This window comes from Rattus norvegicus, chromosome 15 (genome assembly GCF_036323735.1).
Source record: "Rattus norvegicus strain BN/NHsdMcwi chromosome 15, GRCr8, whole genome shotgun sequence".
Classification (NCBI taxonomy): domain Eukaryota; kingdom Metazoa; phylum Chordata; class Mammalia; order Rodentia; family Muridae; genus Rattus; species Rattus norvegicus.
The window spans coordinates 43,237,146-43,264,723 of NC_086033.1; the positions used below are offsets into that span (position 1 = coordinate 43,237,146).

Below are 27,578 nucleotides of genomic sequence, written 5' to 3' on the forward strand. Positions count from 1 at the left end.
GCTTTTCCCAAAAGAGCAGGAGTAAGTCTGTGTCTGCAGTTGAACTCAAGATTTAAAGAGAGTTAGGAAATAATTTAACTCCCCGAAAGGAACCAAGTACCTGCTTTGTCTGCGTTGCTGGGCTAGGTTCAAATACACTGTGGTGAGCAATACCTCCCACTCGACTTTCAGTTGTGCAGAGGAGAAAATGCTAGGTGAACAGATACATTTTGAGAAGAGCAAGTGTGCCGAGGGGATAGAGGCGGGCGGCTGTCGGGAATACCGTAAGCTGTTCACAGAGACACAAAGGATCCAGGAAGCAGAGCTGGCAAGGTGGGCTGTCACCAGGGTAAGGCAGGGCAGCGAGTGTCCCATGCTGCTGAGTTCGGCCCAGCTTTCTATGTTTGAGGACTGATAGGAAGGTAGCTCTGTGGCCTGCAGGGCACCTAGTGCCTGCATCTGAGAGCCTTGTGGTAAGTAGTGCAGAGCACACATGGGAGGAATGGGAACATGAAGACCACTTCGAGGATGGCAGATGTGTGGGCGGGGAGGACTTAGGTTAAGGTAGTGGAGGTGTGGGGAGCAGTGGTCAGGGTTCTGGAATTGTGTAGGACAGACGGAGGGGCTGTCGGGAGGAGTGTCAACAAGGTAACAGCTAGTGTGTGGCATCCTCACAGGCCACAAATACAAGTCCATGAGTTGGAAAGGCTGGAAAACTGCCTATCAGTGTAGGGTCACCATCTCAGGTAATCCCGAGACACAGAGATGACAGGTGCCCAGGGGGCCAAGCTGGGGGACAGTCACACCTGGGCTGAGCTGGGACCTGGGATGTGAAGTAAGCTGGAGCCCTGCTTACATTTAGGAAAGGAGCTAGTGCCCCTGGAGGAGCAGGAGCCAGCTTTGCCTTGATGGCTGTCACCTCGTCCTCAGCAGGTCTTTGGGCAAGGCCTGCTGCTTCATACTTAAGACCACAGTGCTAAGGGGCCGTTTGTCCCTGATGACTGCTGTTTGCTGTCTTGAGAGCTACTGTCATGGGCTCTGGACTCAATGGCTTCTGGGTTGGGTGGTGGCTTGGAGGTAGCAGTATGATAGATGGACACAGTAAAGAAGGTGACTGTGTGTAACAAGGCTTCTCCATGATGCTTCCTTCCCTGCAGGAAAGAATGATGGCTCCATTGGTGGGAAACAGTATTTCAGATGCAACCCTGGTTACGGGCTGCTGGTGAGGCCAGGCCGGGTCCGCAGGGCTGCAGGCACTGGGCGCAGGCGCAGTTCAGGGCTCCAGCCTCAGGGAGCCCCAGAGGCCCGCAGGAGTGCTACTATCTCGGGCTCTGCCACCAACCTGGCTTCACTGACAGCTGCATTGGCCAAGGGAGACAGGAGCTACAAGAATCCTGAGAACCGGAAGTCCTGGGCCAGCTAGGATGCAGCTCCCTCGTGAACACTGATGGGAAGGGGAGACCTGATTCCTCCACGGGAGCAGGGCCATGAATGCTTTTTGCACGACTCGGGGATGATGGACAATCTGGTTCGCTGTCCTCTGGGAATCTGGAAGCTGGATTTCCTTCCTCTACTTGGCAGTGGCAGACATCCCTCAGCTCTGTTCCCCTGGTTAGGTGTGGAAGGTTCCAGGAGCCCAGAGACCTGTGGGATTACGGTAGCTGGGTGGCAGGGCTGGAGCCAGCCCCGCTCCTCCCTGACTGCTTGAGGATGTGTGTGGGGAGGGGGTTCCCAGCCAGATGTATTGGGCTCCCCTTTCCTTATTCTGCTGACTTCACTAATGTCTTAATTTAAGCAATGATCCTAACTAGTGTCTTGCCCTCACAGACAGGACTTCCTTTTCCTGCCTGGGTCCAGCATGCACACCACCTCTGTGCACACAGTCGGTTATCAGCCTCCCTAACCCATGCCTCATCCTTCTGCACGGCTCACAGGGTTTCTGGAAGGCATCTTTGTAGGTGTCCCAGTGTCTTTACACTCAGAAAGTCTTTTCTGTCAGCCATTCATTTCCTAACAGGATGCTTGAACTATATTTATTTAATTTATTTTTTTCCAAAAGTTAAAATACTTCACAAACCACAGTCGCATGCATGCTTGGGACCCGCCTTGTGCTTACCGGCCTCTGGCTGGCCAGAGCTGCAGCCTCTATCTTGGATGATTGTTGCTGGAAGTGGCGGCCAGCAGATGAAGCCAGCTGCCCTTTGCGTTGCTTGATTGCAGAGACACCATGGCTTTGCTGTCACTGGTGGGATGGCAGACCCAGAGGCTTGACATGGTTCAAGTCTTCAATCCCTTGTCTGGATCTGCCAGTTTTCAGGGAACTGGAGAATGTCTTAACTCTTGACAATTCTTACCCTGACTACGCCTGGGCCAGCAGCGGGCAGGTAGGTAATGAGGGCAGAACTGTTTCATTTCCTTCTTCCGATCTGTGCTGCAGTCGTGGTGTACCCAGGGCATTACCAACCACCTGTTTGCTGAGGTGTGTGTGGCCTCTGAGTCCCAGAGTGTTGGTGGAGGCTCAGTGGGCAGATCAGAGTCACCCAATACTGTTGTCCCTGGTCCTGCCCTGCCTTCCACCTCAGGTTGTGTCAGTGTTTACTCAGGGTATCCTTGGCAGTTTTTAATTTGTTTTAAATTTGACCATCAAACTCTTGAAGAACCACAGCCAGCAAGCTTTGGAGAGGAATTGGTTCTGTGAGGACTGAAGCCTTTTAAGGGAAGTAGGTCCTGCCAGGTGGCTTCTCAGAGCACCTCAGCCTCCTCTGGCCCTTGTGGCCTCTGTGCTAGCATTGCTGACACTTAGTGTGGACCATCTGCCTTGTCTGATTAGCCCAGTATAAACATCACTACCATCTGCCTGCTTGCCCAGACCCTGACCAGCGGCTGCTTAGAGCTGTAGGAGGATGGATGGTCTTCCTGTCAGCATCCACGGTGTCCCCTAGAGAGCAGCCATTCATTCCTTGAAGGGACCAGAGTCCCAGAGTCCCATCCTCTGGGACAGCCATGCGATGGCTGCTAGGGAGAGAAGTCCCTGTAGGAGTGAAGCCAGTAGTGCTATGCTGTGGGAGGGCCATTGTGCCACTTGGCACTTAGACGGTCTAAAACAGGATGCAAAGGTTCCTACGGACTTCATCTTGCTTTGGTCTCAGGAACACTGAAAGTCCTAAGGGATTTCACTTGGTCAGCTGTCATCCTGTGGTTCTGGGACCACCTTCTCTCCCCTAGCCTCCACTTTCCTCCCTGTTCCTTGGACCTGAGGTTCCCCAGCCTTTCTACTTCCAGGCTGCCTAAGAATTCGCCCTGCCTCTGAAAAGCAGTACCATTTGCACAGAGCCTTGCAGGACGCTCTTCCTGTGACGTGCTTCAGCTTCCCTGGCAACTGACAAAGCACTGACATCCCGCAGGATGGCTGTGCCCATGGCCTCCAGTGGTTGGTGCGGGGGCGCAGCTTTGGAGCTGTACTGTGTAAGGGCAGTCTGTCCGCACCTTGGTGCTCAGTGTGGATGGGGTCTTCTGGGGTCTCATGGCATACATGGCAAGTGTGCTATAAGTTTGTCCTCATGGGTATCCTTATGAGCTGTTCCCGTGGCCGAGAGGACCCTGTGTGCCTGTCTGCTATGAGGGCAGGGAGGTGACCTTGGGAAAGCTGGTGCTTTGGGGTGGGTCTGAAGAGATGGGGCTCAAGTGCTTGCTGGCCTTCAGGGTTTGCTGTGCCCACATTGCACTCTGACTTCATGTCCCCTGTGGGCTGGATAAGGACAATAAGCTGTGTTCTCCGGGGGCTCCCATGCTAGACGAGGCCAGACAGGCCAGCTGCAGCCTCAGGCCTCTACTTACTGCCTCTTGGAGCAGACTAACACTAACTTGTAGCTGGAAAAGTGATGTATAGGGGTCATGGTCACTAAAATGTCAGGTAGTGGATGGTAGGTGGTGGCTGTGGGTTGGGTCCCAGGTGCTGAGGTCTATGGGGCAGAGAAGGCCAGTGTTTTGGGGCTGTGTTTAGTGACACGGCCCTGAGGAGCTGCAGCGGTACAGATGGTGTTTCCATGTCTCCAGTTTTCTCTGCCACTTATGCCTTAGAGGTTCTGTGTGGGAAGCAGGTGAGTTGCTCACATAGCATTTACCTGTCTGTCCAAGCTGCCTGTTCTATGTGTTGCCCTGACGGTGACTTGAAGCTTCTAGTGCCTCAAGGCCCAGGCCACCTCAGGTCAGAGACCATAGGGCCATCTTCAGTGCCTTTCCCGGGACCAGTGTCTAACCTCTGCTTCCGGTCCCTGACACTACCCAAAACATCTCTTAGTCTCTCTCTATGGTGCCTTCCTGCTGTGCTGTGGACACTCATGCAGTGTTGGGAAAGTTGGGAAAAGCACGGGTGTGTGGACTGTGTAAATATGAGCTCACATGTGTGATGTTGATTCCAGGATTTCAGTGATTGGTGCATGTTAAATGGGAATTTAAAATCCAAAGACCCTGTAATGAACAGTAAAGATGATTTATGTTGTATGAGGAACCACACTATTGTAATTTTGTACTATACATGCCTTTCCATCAAGTGACCAACAGCTTCGAAATAAATCCAGGTGATTTCTTGCTTATGTCTGAGGTCAGTCTTACCTGTTCTTCCCTATCCTCACCCGGGGTTTCAACTGAGTACACTGTCCCTTGGTAGTAGTCCTAGGGTTTCCAGAGAGCACGAGGCTCCAGGGCACAAATTTCTGTGACCCCTAGATGTGACTAAAGACCCTGGAAGTCCCCATTGGCATCTTGGTCTGTCTCTAATCCCTCAGTCATTTTGGCCCTTCATAGAAGCCAGGTAGCATCACATTCCTGGGGGGACTGAGACTAAAACTAAGTGGAGCTTCAGGGCTAATAGATGACTTGCACACCACCCCCCCCCGGTTCTCTCTGTGTCTCTCTCTCTGTGTGTGTGTGTGTGTGTGTATGTATGTATGTATGTATGTATGTATGTATGTATGTATGTATGTATGTATGTTCGTTCCCTGGTTTCAGGCAGGGGTTTCACATCTGCTTTGACCTATGATAGGCCCCATTATGGACTAAACTAGAGAGCGAAAGTCTTTCTACTGCTGCACATAGATATACCCTGGAGTGCAGTGGTTCTCAACCTTAATGCTGTGGCCCTTTAATACAGTTCCTCATGTTGTGGTAACCCCCAACTATTCTGTAACTGTTGGTTCTTCATAACTGTAATATTGCTGACTTGAATCATGATGTAAATATCTAGTTTCCAATGGTCTTAGGTGACCCCTCTGAAAGAGTCAAGACCCACAGGTTGAGAACCATTGCTTAGGAACAAGGTGTTTTAGAAAGAGGGATAAGTTAGGGCTATGGAACCTGACTTTAGACCTGCCCACCAGGAAGCCTACCTTTTCTGGTTTTGTGCTAGAGAAGGGACCTCCTCTGCCATCCATGGGTCCCTACTCAGCCACTTTGCTATAGTAAAGCATTGTTTCCAGGGTACAGGACTCCTGTTTTTCTCCGTGCACCAATCATCATTCTGCCCTTTTCTCATAATAAAATAGCCTGAGAATGCTGAGTCAAGGGCACCCGGAGGCCCAAGCAGAGGTGGCCATCAGCCATAGGCAGCTTCTGTCTGCACAGGACTTGTTTGTATTCCCAAGTGCAGCAGAGTTACGTCCTGCCAGGCAGAGACAAAAAATGTGGCAGCCAGGAGCAGCCCCTTGAGAGTTGAGGCAGGATTCTGAATGGAACTGATCCAGCAGTGGGGGTTGGGGTGGAAACATCATCTTTTCCAGACTATGGTTACCTGGCAGCCCCTGGAGAGGTCTAGCCTGTACCAAGCCCTGGCATGGGCTGTAGTGAGTGTCACACTTGGTTCATTCTTACTTGAGTGACTCAAGGAATGTGGGCACTGTTCCTGGGCCTGGAGGAGCTTCGGAAGTCACTCCTAGATACAGAGAAGAAAGGGTACCCTTAGCATGTGCCCAGGCTAAGGAGATCTGATCCTGACCTGAGCTGTGCTGTCAGACTCCCCTATGTGTACACACCATGAAGGGAAATGGTTCTCAGTCTTCTAAGGAGGGGTACAGGGACGGCTGGGATCTGATCTTCCTTCTGCTCACCACTGAAAACCAGAACAGGAACAAAGCTGCCATTTTCTGTTTCTGCTCCTCTGGATATAGCTTTCAGAGCGAGCTTCTAGAGGCTCAGGGTGGGCAGGCTGCAGTGGGAAATGAAAGCTACAGGACCTTAAGTGGGGCGGAGCCTTACTGGATTCCCACTCCACCCCCAACATGAAGTGGCTGCAGGGGTTCTGCTCAGGGTTTGTAGTTGTGATCTCTTAGCTCCCCTGTCCACTGCCATGATTATTTGGATCCAAAGAAATCCCAGACAGACTTTGCTCAGTTATACATTTTATTCTCTAATAGATACAATACTAAAATAAACACAAATTAAAAAAAAGTTTTGTTAAAACAAAACTGTACAAAAAAGCAGTATACTACATTTTAATTACAGAACAGTCTACTGTCCAAAAGGCACTAATCCAGAATAGGAGATACAATGAAACAGGACTCATTGGAACTATTTAATCAATACAGTAGAGCACTTGTTTCTTTGACCATTTACATCGAGAAACAAGGGCTTCTTGCTACAGTCATCACACATTGTTAGAATCTGAGTCCTACTGGGAAGGTGCAGTATCATTCCCTAGAGCAGGCTCCACCAGGGGCCAGGAGGGGGCTGGGAGGGTGTGGGCAGCGGTGGGCACCCAAGCTTGTCTTGGCCTCTGGTGGGCTGGTTCTGGCCATTATTGGCAGCCACTCTAACCCCTCTCCTGTTTAGCACCGGCAAAGTGGGTTCTGAGATGCTCCAGGTAAAGAATTGGACCTCTGGTGACAGCTCTGGTAGGGGAGGCATCTGGTAACCCTGTCCAAAAAGGCAGCAGCTACCTGGGAGACATGGCCCAGTGGTAGCCAGGGGGCTGGGAGCTATGCTAGGAAAGTCACCTGGGCAATGGAGAGAAGACTCCCCTTGCTCCCTGGGTCTGGGTACCCAGTGATCTTATCTGGGAAACTGGTTTCTAAAAAGGGAGTTTGCTTCCCAGAGACAAGTCAGAATGCTATACTATGCCTGGCCTCGGGGGTGCAAGCCTGCCCCCCTTTCAGTTAGGTGGTGGCCATACACCTACCTCCCTGTGCCCCAGCTTTATTATCACAGACTCTGGCCTAGGTAAGAAGGATACTGCAGCTTCCCAAACAGTGTCATACACAGAGAAGACGAAGACAGGCATCTGATGTTAACAAAAATAAGTAACAAAGAAATGGGATTAAACCAAATCTCTTCTCACAGCGCCCTATACTACACCCTCCTTCTGCTTAGCAGAAAATTGTACGTACACAAAAATACAAATACACAATTTTGTAGAACAGTCTGATTTTTAATATATTTATATATATTTATATTTATACGAGTGGCAGGTTAGTTCATTATATAGAGCTTTTTGCACTTTTGGCTCATACGCAACAAGGCTTATAAGTTCAGCTTTAGCTTTCATTCAGATTTTATAGCTTTTGAACAAATTTTTTCACATTTAAAGCAGCATCCAATTTGCACTAGGAGTCTGTGGTGACTATGGGGAAAGATGGGGTCAAGAGATTATGGGGGGTGGGGTGGTATACATTCCAGTGTGTGTGGCATGTACAGAGGATTCCATGTGGACAGAGCTTGCCATGATGACCCCTTGAGGTAGACTGGACACCTTACAGCAGACTCAGACACAGGTGTGATTCACCCTCAGGGACACATGGCACACAAGATGGGGACAGAGACCAGAGAAGACACCAAAGGGAAACACAGAGACTAAGACACACAACCGCCAAGGCCAGGAGGGCGCCCTGCTCCCTCCCCGACTCATCTGGCAGGATCCTACACAGCCATTAGGCTGAATACCTGCAGGCAACCTCAAGACATTTGGTCCCTGGTGTCTGGTCAGAACACGTAAGCTTGCTTTCCACTTCCCAGCTGCCCATGCCAGCTTGTTCCCAGACCCACAGGGAACTCAACAGGACTGCATTCGGCTCCTGCTAGAACGTTCAAGTCCAGTCAGGGCCCAGAATCCTGGTCCTCCTGACGCTCTGACTCAATGCTGTTGTCCCTTAATTTGCATCCAGTTGACATTCCTCAGTTACACCAGGCCAGACAGGTGCTTGGTAGGTAGACCATGGACGCTGCGTCTAGAGGGTGACACAGTCCTCAGAGGAAGTGTGGTTTTGCATGCTCCACAGCCTCCTTTTAGCCACCACTTGGCCACTCACCCACTGCTTTCCCCTCTCTAGGTGAGGCAGGGCCATCTGCACCTGTTACATGCAAATGCCCAGGGTTTGCTCCTCCACTGCCTGAACAAAAATCCTGCATCAATGGAAATAAGGTGCCTGTGGAATGGATTCTTCCTTCCTGTTACCGTTGTAACCAACCAAGCACAGCACAGTCAACGACCTGTCCTATACCCCATGTAAATAGGGCCCAGATCTAGCTTACACTTAAACTATTCCCCAAAAGAAAGTCTCTCACTCACTTTAAAAAATGCACATTGGCTCTTACTCTACTGCTGATGGCCTTCAGCTCCTTGGTATCTGGGCTGTGGATGCATGCGGTCAGGGCTCCAGTGCACACAGGTTTATCAGTCATGACCCCTGCCTGCTGGCCCTCTCAGAGCTGGAAACGGCCCTAAGTGCTGACAGATAGGACTCTGCTCAGAGGCTGTCTCACTCCTGCTCTTCTGCTCAGTAGCTACCGAGCTCTAGCTAAGTAGATTCCTTAAAACTCCCTCTGACCCAAGACCACAGTCACACCAACAGAAAGAACACGGGAAACAGTGACAAAGCCAGCCTTCTCCCCATGCTTGCCCTTGTGACCATTCTGCCTGCAGAATGGCAGGGACACTGGGTTGGGGAGTGGGGATGTGCATAACACCTGTCCTGGGGCGGGGTGCATGGTGGGAAGGACAGGGCACAGGCCAACTCTCAGGCAGGTTCCAGAGGTCTGTAACTTGCTTAGGCACTTAAACAGAAATGAGAAGTTTGTTCTAGAAGGTACTGCAGACCCAACCTAACCATGGCCATGGAGGGGAGGCCGAGCCCATGGGGAGATTGGAGAAGGCTCTTCCAGGGGAGATAACTGACAGTCTTGGCACCTTCCAGCTAGTTAAGTTATGTGGTGGCTCAGGGGCCCGTTTGGCATCTATGGTCCCTGATCTGCACCTAATGAGGTACAGACTGCCCTGACACACTGTTTAGGGTCATTATGAGGAAACACTAAGAAAGAAGAGAGCTTTCAGAGCAGTGCTGTGGTAGAACCCAAGAGCATGAAGGAGAACGCTTGCCAGAATGGCCAGTGCTCGGAAAGGAAGAGCCCTACCCACCCTGAGAACTTTGGTTTTGTTTTTCTGGTGCCCATTTTCAGAGCTGCGTGATGAGATCCCCACTGCTTTCAAACAGGGAAATGCAGGCATCAAGGCAAATGATAGAGGGGTGCTTTCTGAAAGTGCTCACCTCCACTCAGTACACACGACTCTCTCTCACACACACACCTCTCCTGCAGACGGGGCCCAGGAAGCATCAGAGAGAAGCTGCTGTTTGAATTCATACAGCTCTAATGCCATTTGGTTTTCTAGTCTAATGGCCTCAGCAAGCCGTAGAGTGGACAGATGGCCTCACAGGTTTAGGCTGGGCTCTTAATGCCAGTAAAGCAAAATGGGAGGGATTTCTGGGCTGAGGATGCTACAAACAAGACTGTAGAGATTTGACCTGGAAGTGCTGGGAAGCTAAGTCCTTGCAGGAGCAAAAAACCTTGACACAAGTCCTGGGACTGGTCTGTGTCTTGAGCCCTAGGAGGTGTCACAGGCACAGATTCCATCCCACACTTTCTATAGCACCTTTGGCCACCAACAAAGATGCAAAATCTTGATTACACCAAAATGAAAGGCACCCATACTCTTTTTTTCTTCAAGCCAAGGTGTTTGGGGCAAAGTGAAGACAGTAAAGCCAGCCTGCTGAGTCCCTCCGCCTTGCTCCTCAGGTGTATTTCATTCTCTCGGGCTTTAAGGCTACCCATGATGTGACAGATCACAAGACGACAGTGACCTAGCCAACTCTCCGAGAACCTAATTTTGTAAGAAAAAGAGCTAGAAAAGAAGGTGTGTGTGTGTGTGTGTGTGTGTGTGTGTGTGTGTGTGTGTGTGTGTGTGTGTGTAGCAGGTCATTTGGAAGATGTCCCTTGTTTGGTGTCACTGACCAGTAGTCATTAAACCTCCACATTAACCTTGAGGCAGCCTGCTCCATTTTTGGACTCTAGATATTAAAAAGTTTTACTCTTGGTCTAAATTTGAATATCTTCAAGAAGCTGCCACTTATGGGTCAGTCAGTGTTGATAAGGAGCCAAGGAAGGCCATGGCAGAGTCACAATAATACCAGAGCTCCAAAACCTTGGACTCCACAATGCTTCTACCTCCCTTTCTATGGCAAAGGGACAGCAGGGTTTGTAGGAGGGTTCCACAAACCTTCAGAAACTCAAGCAGGGTGCCCCACAGTCAGGGAGCTAAGCGCTGAAAAGAACTGAAAAGAGCAGGCTGGGACCATCAGCCCACAGTGATGCACTTCAGCTGCAGAGATGAGAGTGGCTGTGGCACTGGGGGTGACCCCATGTGCTTGAGAACTGCAAGGGGGTTGGCAGTGACCTCAGCAGAGTAAGACTACACATTTCCAAATACCAGTATCTAGATTCTTACAACAATCACCTCTAGGGTTTTCCTTAGGGAGGGAGGGAGGGAGGAAGGGAGGGAGGCTGGCTCTTCTGAGACGAGTGCCACCTGCACTGTCCTTGGCTGCTGAGCTGGTTTTGTGTTTTGAGGTGGTGCTACCTGTGACATACATGAATATTTACCCTGGGTGGGGTGGTTTTAGTCAGGGCGGCCCCTTGAGCACCTGAGCAGATGAGGCTAGGAACTTCTACCTGCATGCTAGTTTGTTCCTTGGAATGCTCACAGGTAACTGTAATGTCTGCTGCTGTGCGGTATGTGTCTCATAAGTCACACAATTAACTTAACCAGTGACTTTTCAAAATGGAACCAGAAGGCAGACCTGAACCTCTAATGAACAAAGCAGTTGCTCAGCAGCTCGGAAAATAAGAAGTCCGACATCCACAGCAAGGCTGACAAGTCCCAAGGACCACACCTCTGACCTGCAGGTATGGGAAGGGACCACAAGGTAACTTAGAGAGGCTTCAGCAAAGGCCATCCTCCCAGGACCACCTTCCTGACAGACACGTGCTGCACAGTCCACTGGAGGTACCTGGGAGGACTCAACCAAGGCATCTCTAGGAAGTGAGACTTCCTCTGTGTGTCTGTGTGCCAGGGAAACAGGCTCTCTAGCCCTCTCCAGGCTCATACTCAACCTCAGCCTTTCCACACAACAGAGCTGGAACCAGCATCTTGGTTAGTTAGTGTTCTGGGTGAGATGGGACAGTCTATAGAAGGGTACACGTGACAGCGTGCACGCCTGCACACACACACACACACACACACACACACACACACACACACACACACACACAGAGTTACTAACTAATCTCACAGTTTTCAGCCTAAAAAAAGACAGGGCTCTTGAACTCAAGTTAACCTCACCTGGGTCGAGCCTCATGGGCAGAAGAACTTATAAAAGGCCACTTAGCACTGGTAGCTGCTGGCATTCCGGTGGACCCTTCTGACGCTCTAATTGAATCAAGGCTCCTGCAAAGGATGACTAGAAAAAAAAGAAAAAGTCCAACTAAGCATCAGCTGGAGAGGGGTTAGAGAGTGTGCGGTCCAGAGGACGCTACAGGCTGTGAGGGTTCTATGATGCCCACCTGAAGGCACAGGTGCTTACGAGAAACAAACTGGGGGACAGTGCACATGGCCTCAGCAGAGCCAGGAACCCAGGACTGACAGCCGAATAGCTCTGGGATGCTTGTAGGGGCTGAACAAGCCAGATGTGAGCAAGCTGGGGTGTGCACACGGAGCCTGAGTCCATGTATTCGTGGGTGATGTCGATGTGTGTGTCCCTGTCATGTTGTCTGTTCTTGGTCTCAGGGTCCCAGAAGGGAAACACCACCCAACTGTAACTTCAGTGCAGCAAATACTCTCTGATGGTCGTGGCAGTGGAAATAATCAGGTTTCCAAGGAAAAGCTGGAAAGTGCCAGGAAGCCCAGTGAAGCAGCAAGTGTCCCCAGGTAAGGTATCTGGCTGCCAGGGAAAGGATGGGGACCAGGACACTCTGCCAGATGCTGCCTCAGTTTGAGATAGTGACTAGCTTCTGGCCAAAGTAGAATCAGTTGAAACTGGACACAAGAGTTTAAGAGAATTTGGAAGTCAGATGCAAGCAATAAGCAAAGCCTTCCATTCTGGATTTGAAATGATCCCCGATGCGTTCTCTCTCTCTCTCTCTCTCTCTCTCTCTCTCTCTCTCTCTCTCTCTCTCTCTCTCTCTCTCTCTCTGGTGGGAGACGAATCCTATATCATTATTTTGGTTTACTGAGCTGTTGTTCCGAATGTTCTCAGGAGCATTAGTGCTCGAAGGGAACAAGGATGGGCGCTGTGCTATTCTCAGTCACATAAAGGACAGAAATCCTCTTCATTATGACCATGCCAATCTACACCCTGCTAAAACAGCTAATTACATGTCAGGAGGACACTCAGTCATTCGGAACAATTGCCTTTATACTTTTATATATTCATTCTATGCCACCCCCTCAATTACCATGGTTACAATTTGAAGAAAGATTCTGCCAAACCTTCATTTGATCACAGCACACCATCGTGAATTTGTAAGTTAATTATGGCTGTACAGAGCCAGTCATATTTAACGAGAGAAACGACGGACATGCAGCCAGGGGAGCTGGCCTCTTGGGCGTTAAGTGGGGCATCAAGCTCCCCAACAACAGTGCTTGGAGCTGTACAGCCTGAAAATTGGTCACAGAAAGGGACTGTCAGCCAAGGACGGCAGCAAAGTTCCCCTACAAGTGGAAGAAGGCCACTCATATCTCACCGGAACTGGACCAGCTAGATTTAGTTCTGCCAGATGCCAAGAACGATAAAGCAGCTTGCAGACATAGACACCAGGGCTTGCAAGGCAACCGCCAGGTGGGGGGAGCAGAACCTTCCTTCAGTCTTGTCCTCTCTTGATTCAGGAAGAAAACTAGTATTGTGAGGATTTGGGTGGTTCAGGTTGCTGACCTTTCTTTTTTTCTCAATTAACACCCCCTCCACAAATGTAGTGTAATGAGGATCTACATAAACTCTCAATCTCCAAACTCCCAGCTTCTGCCAGTCCATGGATATGCACAAAGTGTTCTTCTAAGCGTGCCAGCCCTCTATGTTGCCATAAGTAGTATCTCTCCTTAGGGTTAGAAACAAACGGCACTGGGGAAAGTCTTTTAGAACATACTCTGTAAGAGATGAGCTTTTGCAACCACAACACTGGCGTGATGATGTGATGGGCCTCAAAGCCTTCCCTGCTGTATGGCCTTTGCATGTCGGTTCCCTAGCACAACAAGGAGATCACTCTTTTTAAGGGATGGTCATCTTTGAAATGGAGTGTGTGTAATGAAGGACACCGTGCAGGAAGGAGGATCTGTTCTGACCACAGGCTACCATGAAGGCCTTAGAAAGCAGCTGGCCGTCTGCGGCTGCCTCCATGCTAAGCCTTCCACTGCTGTCCAGGTGCTTACTCTGACAGTGGTGACAGGCACAGGAGAGAAATGGTAAAGGGCTTTCACAGCCACAGTGCAGTTTGTTAAATTCGGTATGGCTGACAACTGGTGGCCTAATCCTGAGTAAACACATTTGCAACGTACAGAACACACACAGAGGAGTGCTGGGCATGTGCAACCCCTACCCCCGCTCCAGTGCACCCCACCCAGCTCCACTCAAACATACACATCAGAACGGGACGATGTGCCCAACCTTCACTTGGGAAATCTTAAAAAAATAAATTCGGCTCAGTAACGCTGTACATGGAATCGGCTGGTCTCAGTACAGCCTCAATAAATACAGTAGTAAAACAGCTAAAAACCATAGCGAGAGGAGAACATCACCGAGATGGAGGGAGAGTGGCGCTCATGCAGGAGGCAAAGGACAGGAGTCCACCACTACACACGGAGTTATTGCCTAAGAACTTGGGGAGGCTCACAGGAAAGTCTAGGCCAAAGAGGAAGAAAGTTCTGGGCTAGAGCAGAGCTGAGTTAGATGGGAGTCCTGCTTCTAACCACAACCTTTTTGAGACCAGGGAGAGAAAGGACCTGGCGTGAACCCTTTTAGGACAGGATAGAGAAGTCACTGTAGGAAGGGATTATTTTCACTGTGTAGACAAAGGTAACAGGTTTGGCAGATGGAGCACTGACTGCCTGTCGTGGGAAGGAGGGTCTGTGTTCAGAGGACAGAAAATGTGCAGTGACATCGGCTCAAGGCAGAGATGCGGTGCAGAGAGGCAGAATGGAGAGGAGAAGCCATGTAGGGATGGACAGAGTGCCGGGAGCATCCTGACAGAACAGCATCTGCTGCCGCTGGTGTCTGATGACTGGTCTCCAAGAGGAGTTTAAAGAAAGAGTTCCTAAAGCCAGAGAGAATGGAGACAACTATCAGCTTCCCAAGTGCCGTCCCCATGAGGTAAAAACATTCCCAGATGTCTGGTCCTAAAATAATGGGTGTGGCCGAGTGACAAACTTCCCAGGCATCAGAGCTCTGGAGCGGAGCACAGAGGTCCAAGCAGCCTTCCAATGTGCTCATGTCTTTCTGAGGTCACCTACTGAGCTGGAGTGAAAGCAACAAAGGCTATCTGCCTCCCCATCCCAGGTCCTCCCTTTCTGTAACCAGCCTGAAGGAGTGTTCAACACAAACGTGCCTGCTGTGAACTCAAGTCTCCTGGGTTCTGAGATCCTGCATGGTCACACAGGAGAGCACTGCTGCCTCCTGGCTGTGACTCTCAGACAGGCAGGAGTATCCCAGAAGGCTCCTGTGTTAACAGGTTGCCATGTAAGGTACTATAAGGTGGGAGATTACCTTCCTACCCAGCAACAGTAATTCTTAAATAAATGTAACCTCACAGTCTACCAACGCCTGCGCCCCTCCTCTCCTCCTCCCAGTATTCACTGGTTGAGAAGAGTTCTGGGACCATAAGAAGTACAGAAGGAGGTGAGAGAGAGACAGGGCAAGCAAGGAGCACAAAGGATGAATCTGACTGTGGATATTCTGTGGCCATTCTAAGAGCTCAGGGACCAGGACTCAAAAGTAGACTCAAACCTAGTGACCCAGGAAAATTGCCTGATTTTTGAACCTTGATCCCAAAGAAGCAAACCCCTGCTGAAGGCGCGAGAGCGCAGGTTCCCCGTAAGGCAGTGAGGCTGTGGGCTCTCACCACGGAGCCAGGCTCCATGGTAACTGTGCTCTTCCAGGGCCACCACACTGCCACACAGAGCTGGTACTGCCTGTACCAGCCAGGGCTTGGTGTCCTCTGCTGCACTATTCTCTCTAAAAGGCCCTAGGATGACTTTGCTCTTCTGCTGCAGAGCTCCCTTAGAGTCTGGAGCTGTCTAACAGCTGGAGCCTGTTCCTTTAAGAAGGCAAGGGAGAAGAAACAACAGCGGCATCGTAAAGAGGCTGTCAGTCATCATAATCTCATGGTAAATCATGGATGTGGCTTGTTGGAAAATACGTCTTCCCCCCTCTCCTGTTCTTCCTGATTCAACTGAGAATAAGCAGACAAAACTCCACCAAAATGGACAGACATAATAGGAATATTCCTTCCAAGTAAACAAAAGGAAAGAATGGTAATGCAGTCTCCTAAGTGAAACAAACAAACAAAAAAAAATCAAATAAACCATTCAAGATACTAAGTAGGTGCAGGGGGTGGGAGGCTCTTTCCTGAGAATAAGAAATGCTACTCTTAAATTTGTGGGTTCAAGTAATACAGTAAGAGAAGATGGCTCCATTTTACTTCAGTCCTCAGAGCTGGGAAAAATGCATACATTTCCCCCTGAAATCTACTGATTGGAGCAGGGCCAAGCCCTACCTAGTGCCCTTCAAAGTCACAGATGTAGGCTGGGTAGCATCCTCAGCCCCTCAAAGATGACTCCTCGCATTCCTGTAACCAAGACTCATACCGAAGGGATAATCCAGACAGTGTGCTCTGGTAAGATCAGAGGATACCGAGTATCCGGCCCGGGGGAAAGGGAGGAGGGTCTGCAATAGTTTTGAAACTGAACACACTTGGTGAGGAAGCAGGGGGTGAGGAGATGGCACCTACTTTCTATCTTAGAGATTGGTTCAGGCAATAGACAAAAAGATGGAAACCTGCTCAAAGGCCCACTCCACACTGCCTCTAAGCAAACCTTCGTTAGACAAACAGAGGAGATAGATGGGGGAGGCAGGAGACGCTTAGCCTCTCAGCACACACTGCACCAATTCACTGAAGGCTGTTTCTTCTTACCCACAGTGACAGTGTGCTATTTAATCAGGGCTCCAGGAGATCATTTTCACACAAGGCCAGCGGATGTAATTTTCTTTGATGCATGAATAGTTCATCATTTTGCTACTAGATGACAAGGTGACCACAGGGTGACTTTATAACGCAAGTTCACTGTTTGGTATTTTGAGTTCTCAAAATGAAAAAAAGATTTATCAAATATAAATATCTTTAAAAAGTAACAAAAGTGCTACATATGTGATCAAGGAAAAAAATTCCATTAGTTACTGCCGCTTAAAGTAGATTAAACTACAAATATTACCACATCCATTATCAATATGGCTTCCAATTATTAAATAAATCGCCTGTAGCAATACAGCTTTCACACCTCCACAAGAACAGAAAAGGGAACACAGCAGGGACGTCCTGCTGTCCCACGCGCTCGACATGTAGGTGGCAATGTCCCCTGCTTTTTCTGCACCTAGCTAGGCAAGGATCCCCGTCTGTGACAGTCAAGTTGCCACGGTCCCCAGCAGAGTCCTAGCAACCCTTGGTGGGCCTCAGGTGACAGGTACAAAGCCTGCTTTCCACTCACTCTTGACCTCAGCTCTATACTTTCTGGTAGCAGGGAGGGGGCACCAACAGGAGGCAAAGCAACTTCCAAGGTAACTCCAATACTTCCCAGGCAGGCGCTGGCATCGCGCTGTGGAATGTATAGCGGCCCGAGACCTGGGCTTAGCGTCCATCCGACACTCAGCTCATGCTTTCCCTACTGCTCTCAAGCTGGGTTTTGCTTTTCAGAACTTGGTTTTTGTCTTTTTTGTTTTAGAATCGTGGTCCCAAAGGCGGAAGGCAGTATATTATCTACTAGGTCACACAGCTTGTAAGACAGAAGGATGTCTGTGTTGGGCATTAGCATTAACCAAGATCTGAGCTTGGGATTCCAACGACATTCGTAACACAGCACCCAGAGAAGTAGAGCCTGGCCACACTGTGACAGGAGGCGGCTTATTGCAGCTGAATCAGTGCGTCTCACGCCGAGGTGGGGCTCTATGTTCCTTGTGCTCCGCTCCACGGATCCTTGCCAGATGGTGTCTGTCGGCCCTGTGCCACTGCCTCAGCCTGCATCCCATCAGTCTTAGGGCGGGGACGGGGTACAGCCTAGTTTTACAGGAATCTAAAGGTACCCAAGATTTTACACAGAGCCTAATATTTGAGAACTGAGGGTTATCTAAATACTTGGAAGCACTTTCTTGGAATGCTAAGACAGAGCAGCGAGATTTGTCTTTTCACCTCAGGGGCTGGGAGAGGGAGGTTTGTCTGTTTGCTTCTTACTTACTGGAGTTTGAATACTGAGAGAGTATATGCAAAGGCTGAATGAGGGCACCATGCCATCTTCACAGAACAAGACCCTAATGGCTACCTGACATACAAGGAACTGTAAGTTATACTGTAAGAACACATGTTAAGGACCGAGGAAAGTCTGCTAAGGTGCTACGTCTAAACTAAGTTAACTGTTTAACTCCCTGATCAGTCATCATCCAGGGCCTCTGTCTTGATTTCATTGGCTCCCTGCCGGGCCAATGCCAAGATAGTGTGGTTGACGGCCGCCATCTCCACAGCTAACGAGATGGGATCTTGGTGGTCGCTATGGCTCGTGCTGTCATCCTAGACGTGCAGAGATAAGAAAGGAATGTTATTGGTTGGCTGGCAGCAATCTCAAGCTCACAAAAAGGCATGCAGGGGTGCCGTGCGGGGGACAGAGCATCTGTGGAGAAAATGGCTGAGTGCATCTCATGGTGGAGGTGAACTGTATTTAAGTAGACACTGAATGGACACAGGTCCAGAGACTTTCAATTTTTTGTGACTCAATAAATAAAAAGGATATAAATGATTTGTTTTGTTCCTTTTTTCGCACAGTATTTATTCTACCAAAAATTGCTAGTGCTGATCAAAGCTGAAGTGATCAAAATAAACTAATAGTCTGGATTTTTCTGTTTGCCACAGATACAACAGTGACCTAGTGTACTCCTAAATCCACAAAGCTACTGGGACCCAGTGTGTCCCTGCTGAGAACAGTGGAGGAAATGTAGAACAAGCACCTTACAGATCAGGGACGGTCTGCAGTTACACAAGTTGCAGGTGCAGACCCCGACTGAGAGCTAAGTGAAGCTTTCCACCCTCTAAGTCGCACACAGTAAACAGTGAGGCTGCTGGTGGGCGTAGGGACACACGCCTGTGACCCCACCATGCCCAGGCCGAGGCAAGAGACTGACTGCAAGTTCCAAAACCAAACCAAGGCAAACCCAGACAATCGAGGAATAAAGCAGTGATGGAAGTTCTCCCTGCAGGTGTGCTGGGCACTAAAGGCGCCATCACAGATCTGGGACGGATCTCACCTGTCTCATCTTCAGGGGACTCTGTACCAAAGAGCTTTGGAAAGAAAAGTCCCTTGCGGGAAGCATGTGATGTGCTGCCCTCAGGGCATCTGCAAAAAAAGGTGGCAATGATCCATCCATGTGGGTCTGCTGACAAACGACAGGGATGTTTCCAGAAAGAAACAGCACTCCCCCGGGCGGAGGGTGGAGCTGTGCTTGGAGAACTGGGTCTCTTGGGGGCATAATCTGCTGGGACACATGGCTACTACTGTTTCGTTCTGGCTTTTAGACACTAGCCTTTGGGATTTAAGAAGGAATCTGCAGAGAATCACACATGTTGCTGCAATAGTGGATACGCGGAAGCTGAGGACAACTGAGAATGAAGAACATGGCGGCTGAGGACAAGGAAAACACCAGAAGAAAGAGTCTAGGGACAGGACCGTGTGTTCTTTGAATTTCCCAAGTGGAAATGAAATTTGATCCTATAGAACATTTTAATGAAATCTGTCAACATGTTTGCGGGTGTGGGGAATTCCCCCAATCACAGTTATCGACTTATTCCATGCAGTGGCTACAATTAAATACACTTTCCCGAAGCAAGGCAGAGCACAGCAGGATGAGATGAGAAACCATGCAGGTATTGCATTATGACAGGATGAGTCAGTGTCCAGAGAGACTCTGGTTAGCCACTCCTCTGGGCACGAGGGTTCCCAGTGTAATGGGGACTGGAGTGGGCGGGGCCTTTTGTGCCTTCATGGTCCACGGCAGGCACGGTCACAGCTGCCCGCATGCCCCTAAGTGTTTCTCAACACTGTGTGTGTGAGTGTTGTAACTTGCTTGTTTGGGTCAGATCCTCCTGTCTTCTTCTACCTTCTCTGCTTCTCTGCCTCCCTCTGAACTTCTTCCCTCCTCCTCCTCCCCATTGCGTGCTTGCCAAGTGTCCTGTTGTGTGACAACAAACCCATAGGGTGGATAGAGATTACTCACAGATTTAACAGGACAACAGAGTCTTACCACATTCCTTTCCAAACGCATGAAAATCTAACTAGACACATGAGCAGAGTGGAGGGACACCAGCTGCTCCCCGGCCCCATACAACCACCCACAGACTTGAGTTGCCACTGCCCCCCACGGTAACCAGAAGGCTAGCCCAGCCACCCACCTGCTCAGAGTAGTCGTTCCCGTCCACATCGTCGCTGTTGGAATGGCCTCCTGGACTCTGTACATCGATCCCATGACTCTCCAGGATTGCTGCTTCTTCGAAAAAAGCAAATAGATCCCTAAATTATCTGCTGCCTCCACATAGTGGCTGCACATGATTTTATGGTGAGGAAATCAGAACATGGTTAGTCGCTAGTCATCTTTCAATGGGAGAAGTTCAACTCTGTGTAGCTTGGGGTAGAGTCCAGCTTCAATGCACAGCAAACTTCCCACTGGTTAAGTACCAAGCGGACTGTTGGGCACTTCACAGAACTTACTATGTTAACAGCTGTCCTGGCGGGCAGGGCAAGGCATCTGACAAGTGGAATGGCAAGTAAATGGCAAGTGAAATGAAGTCATACTTCTCCTGATGCTGGGCATCAAAACCAGGTCCTTCCTTTCTCCCTCTGTGCTATCTCAGCCCCCGAAAGAAGCTTAAAAGAATCTTTTATCCAACCTCATCCCATCCATTCTGACCTCGTACTTTTACTATAGTTTTGACTGGGATTTTCTTCTTCGTTAGTTGAACACATGTTCCTAGGGCACTGTCACATGGCCTTCGCAGTCCTCTAGCTTTACTGTTATTGTTACCAATGGAGCTGTTTAGGGCACACATCACAGTGCAGAGCAGTGACTGCACACTGGGAGCCCACCACATGCCCTTTCTCGCTGCTTTTCCATGCTTCCTGTCCCCTGCATCTCTTCCATTCCAGCTACCGAGAAGACGTTTCTTAGTGTGGAGTTCTAGGCTGCACTAGTAGCCAGCAGGCTGGGAGACTCACAATTCTTCTCTTAGGACCCCACAGAAAACCTTACTGCGAGCCACACGAGTACCCCTTGTTCAGGGTTAGAGCTACATTCTAGAAGAAGCGTCTTTATAAATAACAAAGGCATTCTTGAAATATAAATAAAATAGTTCAGGTAGCACTGACCATGTTATTTAAAATGCGAAGAGAAGCAATGGTGTCTGTTGTTAGACCTAAGTGTTGCCATCACTTAGACTGGTAGCTTATAGCTGGCCACTCTTAGTGCATTTCAAACCTTCTCATGAGAGAAGGCAGTCTCTCTGATACATTACCGATATTGGCTCTCCTCTTGATCTCCTTCCGCCGATTAGCGAACCAATTATATACTTTCAGAGACGTAACTCGTTCCAGGTCAGACAGCTTTTTGCCTGTGAATGCATGCAACAAAATTCAGACATCTGTATCTTGGACCCAAGTGTGAACTGTCCTTTAGAAATACTTCTCTGATGAAAGCTGCTTCTGATTCTATTTACTGCCAAAATAACAAAACGGGGCATAATCTTTGCTACCATTGCTCAGTACCAAGAACATGCTAACAGCATCACTGTGTGAACAAACATATAAATGGATGCAGAGCTAGCCACAACTAATAATACAACAAGCTTCAACACAGGAAGGCAACTCAGTATTATAAAAATTCAACAAAGTCTGTTTACTAGAGTTCTAAATCAGATTGTAGATTCCATGTTAGCTTCCATAGAGGCACCATTTAATTAACATCATCAAGAGTGTTGTTATTGTATTATTATTATTATTATTATTATTATTATTATTATTATTATTAGGGGGAGTTGAGATAATATCTCTCTGTCCTGGAACAACAACAATTTATTTTATTATTATTATGATGATGATGATGATGATGATGATGATGATAATGATGATGATGGGAAGTTGAGATAAGGTCTCTCTGTCCTGGAACTCGCTCTGTGGACCCGGCTGGCCTGGAACTCACAGAGATCTGCCTGTCTCTGTATCCTGAGTGCTGGGATTAAAGGTATACACCATCACCACCCAGCTGAGAGGAATGTTATTCGTTAAAGAAGTGTACAGATAACAGAAAATGACTTGTTTTAGTTTCCTGGTGTCTTAAGATCTTAAGATACATGTTCTACCTTATATAAGATATGAGTTACAAGTTGCTTTGAAGGCTAATGGCCATGTCCATACATGTGACTCTTCTGGGACACAAAGTGGCACTCAGATTGGATTTCAGATTTACAGTCTTCTTGGTCACCACAGTTAATTCTTAAGGAGATACCATGCCAACTGAAAGTAGTCATCTGCACTGTCTCTTCCTCTATGTCTTTTGGATTTAGGTTTTTAATCTGTACGTGTTTGCCAGAGGAAGCAAATCCCTGCACTGGGACTGTAGGCCTGTGGGCACATGGTACAGATTCCTCTGGGGGTAGATGTGACTAACAGTCAGATTTCTAAATAAAGGAGTTACGCCCCTTTCACTGTGTAAAACTGAGATTCACACAGTCTTTAAACCATCAAAACAAGTGGCCAAGCAGAAACTAGCTGATCGTGTCAACTAGTGAATGGGTGCTTGTGTCAAATGCACAGGGACAAGACACACAAGAAGTAGCAGAGTGGTTGTAGACTCCACAGGAGACTTTAAAAGGGAGCAGCCATGTTTCCTTTAGCTATGCGGAAGTCATCCCAATATGGGGAGCAGATAGAACCCAACCCCAAAGAGCTTTCTCACAGATCATACAATTTTAGAGCAACTTTGAAAAAAATGGATTTTTATATTTTTATTAACAAAACTCACTTAAATTTTTACTTTATGGTTATTTTAGAATTGATAAATTCATGCTAACTTTTAGTAAAACAAATCCACAATTTAAAAAAATTCAAGGCTTCAAATCTTATGGAGTCATTGTGTATGAGCACTTGATTCGTGTCGTGGTAACATCAGAAGTGCTATGTGGAGAACACTGGGTTGGGACCTGCATTATGAGGCAAGTGTCCAGACCACTGACTGTAGCTGAGCCTTGCCCTCTGAGCTCAGGCTTTACCTGGCTTCTGTATGACCGCATTGCAAGCATTGGCAATTTCTTCTCTCTTTGCTTCATCTGGGTACTGGTTCTCATTGAAGTAACTGCAGGGACAACAGACAAAGACACATCTACTTTAAATGTGCTCATCAAGTATGTCTTCTTTGATCCTTAACTCTGCCGTACTCCAGGATGTTCAGAAGAGCTTTCTGATAGAAACCAGTCTCCACTGTGTTCAATATGGCAACTACCACCTATGTGCCCACTGTGTGGCTTCAAAGGAAGTTAATATTAGAAAGAGACTTGCCTTTCAACTCACCAAAATTCCTAATTGTGACTGGTGGTTACTTGCTGCTGTATTTCATTAAGATTCTTCTGAGGTAAGTTATTGTTTTAGGGGATCTACTTGGTGATGATCATGTTAATTGAATTAAGCTAGTCACGCCTACTCTCAATGGTTCTTTTCATTATTTATTTTATACAGACATAGAAAATTATGAATGCAAGTATGACATGACCTCAGAAGTAAAACTGACTGGGGGAACCAAGAGGAATAACAGGAGGGGAAGGCTAAGAAAAGGTAAGGCAGGGAAGTAAGGGTAAAAGGTGTGTACACACACACATACACACACACACACACACACACACACACGTTAGTTTAGTATACATGACTAAAGTCCTAGAGCCACAAGAGCCAAGCTACTCAAGACTGGTGTCAACACAACTTTTTCTTTTTTTGGTCATTCCTTTTCTTTTATAGTAGCAAAAAAATGGAAATTACCCAATTATCCACAAACAAGGGGATGGCAGAACAAATTATGGGGCAGCTATATTTATACACAGCTATTTTAAAACAAATAGGAAAAAAATAAGTTAGCACTCTGTTCACTGACCTGAATGGATGTGTATAGCATGTTCCTAAGTAAGAAAACAATCCACAGGATAATGCACAAGCCAAAATGCTAAGAATTAGAAGATTCCTGATGGTATGTATGCCGGTTCACACGCGTAGCCAAGGAACATGCACACAGGACTGAGAACACTGACACTCACTGCTGAGGACGGGCTCAGCGGGGAACTTGCGCACTTCATTTCTGTGGGCAATAGTAGGCTTAGCAACGAAAGGCTTGCTAAATCTGTTGTTAGACTATCAGATGCATAAAATGTAAGGTGGGAACAGAAAGCTCATTATTAGTGCTTTTTCTGACATCTATGAACTTAAAGAAAACTCTTGGCTTGAGTTTGGTTTCACTGGATTCTAGTACTGAACATTTCTTCCAGGGTGTCCCTTTTCTGAAAACCAGTCCTGTTCCCTCACCATACCATCAGCACTGGCCAAGACCACCCACTGCACAGATGCCCCAGAGGCCCCTCCACTCTTAAGACCCCCAAATCCCTGCTGCCCTTTCCTCCCTTGATGTTTCTTTCTGGATAGCACACCTTCCCTTCAGTCTGTGCTGCCTGGCTTCCCCATTGTCTTTTCTAAAACATAGGCCTTACAACTCTTGTCTTGCCCATGTTCTACATGGTCCCTTACTGTTCCCACAGTGTAAGCATTTCCTCCTGCAGTCACTAATCCTGAAACTGTTTCTCTTCCTCTAAATACAAAAATAAACATCTATCACCTCTAGCTACGTCCTTACTTCTTACCCAAATGGCAGACAAGCCAAACTTGAGAAGAACCTGCCTACTGAGTTTTCCTGTTCCTTGTTCATGCCCTGCCTTCCCCCCACTCTTCAGACAGCACCTTCCTTTTACCCCCACCCTTCTCGGGATGTGATGTGTTCCTGAACACCACAAAACATAGCCAAGTGGCTTCCCACCTCTGCAGTCTGAGCAGCCAGCCCTTCCCTTGGGTGGGAATTCATTCATACCTCGCTCTTCTGAACCTTTTCACTCTGAAGTCTCAGCCCTCACAGCCACCACCTTCACTCTTTCTGCAGATGACCTTGCCTTCCCTGTTATCAGCTTGCTAGATTTTTAGCTTCCGAGCCGCTAAACTTCTCCAGGTCATTATTCATTTCTCATAGCTGAGAAAACATAAATCATCCTCCTTTCCAAGGTCAGCTTCTCTCCTTGTCCTTGATTGTACCCCCCTCCTTTTCATTCTTTCTAATTTTTCTTGCCATTCTCAGTTCTTTTCTGCACCAGTGTAATAATCTTTCACTGATTTTATGATGCACATTTCTTCATTATTTTGGTCTTTGAAATCAGGACACATTTCCCAACTGGTAGTATCTGAAAATTGAATGGCAGTGTTTTGCTTTTTCCTTCCTCACTGGCGTGCACAATAAGGCACGCCTTACAATCAAGACTTTGCTACACTAGCTGCTAAGTCCTAAGGTTCCCCTCAAGCAGAAACTCTGTGGCCAGTATACCTTGTAACTTTCTAGCCAAATGACCTGAAAGTCCACGACAGGCACTGGAGTATGTGATTAATATTCTTTTTTTTTTTCTTTTTTTCGGAGCTGGGGACCGAACCCAGGGCCTTGCGCTTGCTAGGCAAGCGCTCTACCACTGAGCTAAATCCCCAACCCCGTGATTAATATTCTTGACACAATTCTTTAGGTTATATCCTAAATGTCCTGTTCAAACATTTTCAAAGGCTGACAATAGATGCTTAGAGCATGCCTCTCACTGCCCCTCCCCCAATCTCTACAGTCACTGCCACTTAGGCAGGAAGCCTGGTCTATCCCCCAGGGCATGAGTGTTCTTTACCCAGTGAGTTCTACAGGACTCATCTGTCCCTTCCTCACAGTCCTTCCATCTTGTACCTTCTCTTCCTGAAGCCAGGGTGCAAGTCAGACTCAACTTCAGCCATCTCACAAATCCTGGGACTGTAGGCCTGGACTGTTCAGCCCAAGGACAGAACACACAGCTGTCAGAAGCCTTTATCTCTGAGGAGCAAGACCCATGATACACAGAGCAGGAAATAAAATGCCAGTGACACACTGACGTGTCTGACTCTCACAATCTACTTCATAGAAGTCTCTGCAGAGTTTTGAAATGAACAGACTCCATTTTTATAATAAAAGGACCTTAGGGAAACACTGAAATAATTAAGAACTAGTTTGATGATTAATACAAATTTACAAACAATTTATGCTCTAAAGTGGACTGGGATTAGGTAGAAGGCATTACTGTTGTGACTGCAGTGACTAATAGAAAAAAAAGCCATACTAGTTTTGATGCAAAATAAAAAATTTTCAGCTATCCCTAGCATAATGTCTTCTACTGAGTAAGGTTTAGTGTTTACATTAGTCTGTATTTCTAGGCTTTAATTTCACACAGTGAGTATCTGAAAAAGGAGACCCTGGTAACCTCTCCCAAATCAAGAGTATTTAGTTATATAGTTTAAGCCTTACTTTAAAAAAAAAAAAGTAATCTTTTTTCTCTGTTAAAAAATCTGTTGATTTAAAAAATATCTGTTTTTTTTTTTTTAATAAAATTCTATCTGTGAATGTTTGCGGATGTAAGTCTGTGAACCGCCTATGTGCAGTGCCTGCAGACGTCAAAAGAGGGGGCTGGACCACGGGAACTAGAGGTGCAGATGGCTGTGAGCGGTCATATGGGTGCCAGGAAATGAGCCTGGGCCCCTAGCAGAGCAGCCGGTGCTGTTAACTACAGACCAGCCCTACTGCTTTTACGATTAAGAAATGTTGTGCTCAGCCTCACTGCTGAGCTCTGGCTAACATTTAAAGAATTAACACTAATTTTTCTTAAATCACTTCAGAAGCTTGAGAGAAAGAAGCTTTTCTAAATTCATTTTACAAGATCTTCATTGTCCCAATACCCCGATGACCACAGATACAAGAAAAACAAAACAAATGAAAACCTTCCTATACTGTGAAGGACAAACTGCATGGTCAACTTACTGGATGCGCAAAAGAAATTAGAAATTTGGTAAACTTCCAATATCCCTTCATGGCTAGCACCTGTCATTTCTTTAATAGCAGAGGAGGTCAGAGTGTGAGGGTGGACTGGGTCGTACCCATCACTTCCTCAGGGGAATCCCAGGTTTTATCAGCAACCACTGTATTCCAATCCTTCTAACAAAATCTTGCTTGAAGAACGAACTGCACATCAGTCTCACCAGTTAAAAATACTCAAATCAAATCAAACAGACATGAGGCTTGAAGCTGAGAACACCAGGAGGCTAAGCAGGAAGTGTTGAGGACATGTGATACACAGGGTTTCTCTGGACAAGACTTCCAATACAACAGGAAATAAAAAGACGACTAGGTGGCAACAGAGCGGAGAGCGTGCTCTAGAATCAGAGACAACATCTGACAAAGGACAGACATCCAACCATAAGGAACTCTCCCTGGCATTGGGCAGTAAGGTGCATGGCTACGATGGCACCATGGTGACTAGTCTAACGTAACAAAAGCCCTAGCCTTCCCGTTACATGCTTGGTGAGAGAGAATGCTGCTTAGAGAAAGGGAAGTGTCCAAGAAAAACCATGACCAGTCTTCCAGTTACTCAAAGAAGGAGTCTGGTTGGCCACGGCAGAGACTAACACATGTGTATCTGCTTACTCAAGAGAGGTATGAATACAGCAGTGGAAGAAGGAGTGTAAAAAGGAGTCTGGTGAATGAAGGCAGAGGCCCTAAGCAAGGCTTCTGGAGGAAGCAGCACCAGCTCCTGCCGCAGAGACAGCTTCAGGGTCCACTTGCACCGTGTCTGCTTCAGCTCTGTCTGGTGGCTTTAGCAGTGGAGACACAGATGACTACAAT

General features: G+C 47.8%; 2 protein-coding genes across 17 annotated transcripts in view; one reads left to right on the forward strand and one right to left on the reverse strand.

Moving 5' to 3' along the window:
* Positions 1-4,574, forward strand: part of Kif13b (kinesin family member 13B) — a 157,661-nt gene extending 153,087 nt beyond the window's left edge. For both annotated transcript variants that reach the window (NM_001412036.1, NM_001412035.1), the window contains one exon: positions 1,137-4,574. In NM_001412036.1, coding sequence (NP_001398965.1) covers positions 1,137-1,402 — 266 coding nt within the window. In that variant the 3' untranslated portion in view covers positions 1,403-4,574. The remainder of the gene's footprint in view (positions 1-1,136) is intronic.
* Positions 4,575-6,357: 1,783 nt separating this feature from the next.
* Positions 6,358-27,578, reverse strand: part of Hmbox1 (homeobox containing 1) — a 132,509-nt gene continuing 111,288 nt past the window's right edge. The window contains exons 7-11 of one of the 15 annotated variants that reach the window (XM_039094010.2): positions 22,864-22,946; positions 21,112-21,207; positions 19,996-20,084; positions 19,704-19,775; positions 6,358-18,123 (exon numbers count right to left, since the gene is read on the reverse strand). In XM_039094010.2, coding sequence (XP_038949938.1) covers positions 17,986-18,123; positions 19,704-19,775; positions 19,996-20,084; positions 21,112-21,207; positions 22,864-22,946 — 478 coding nt within the window. In that variant the 3' untranslated portion in view covers positions 6,358-17,985. 15 annotated transcript variants of the gene reach the window in all.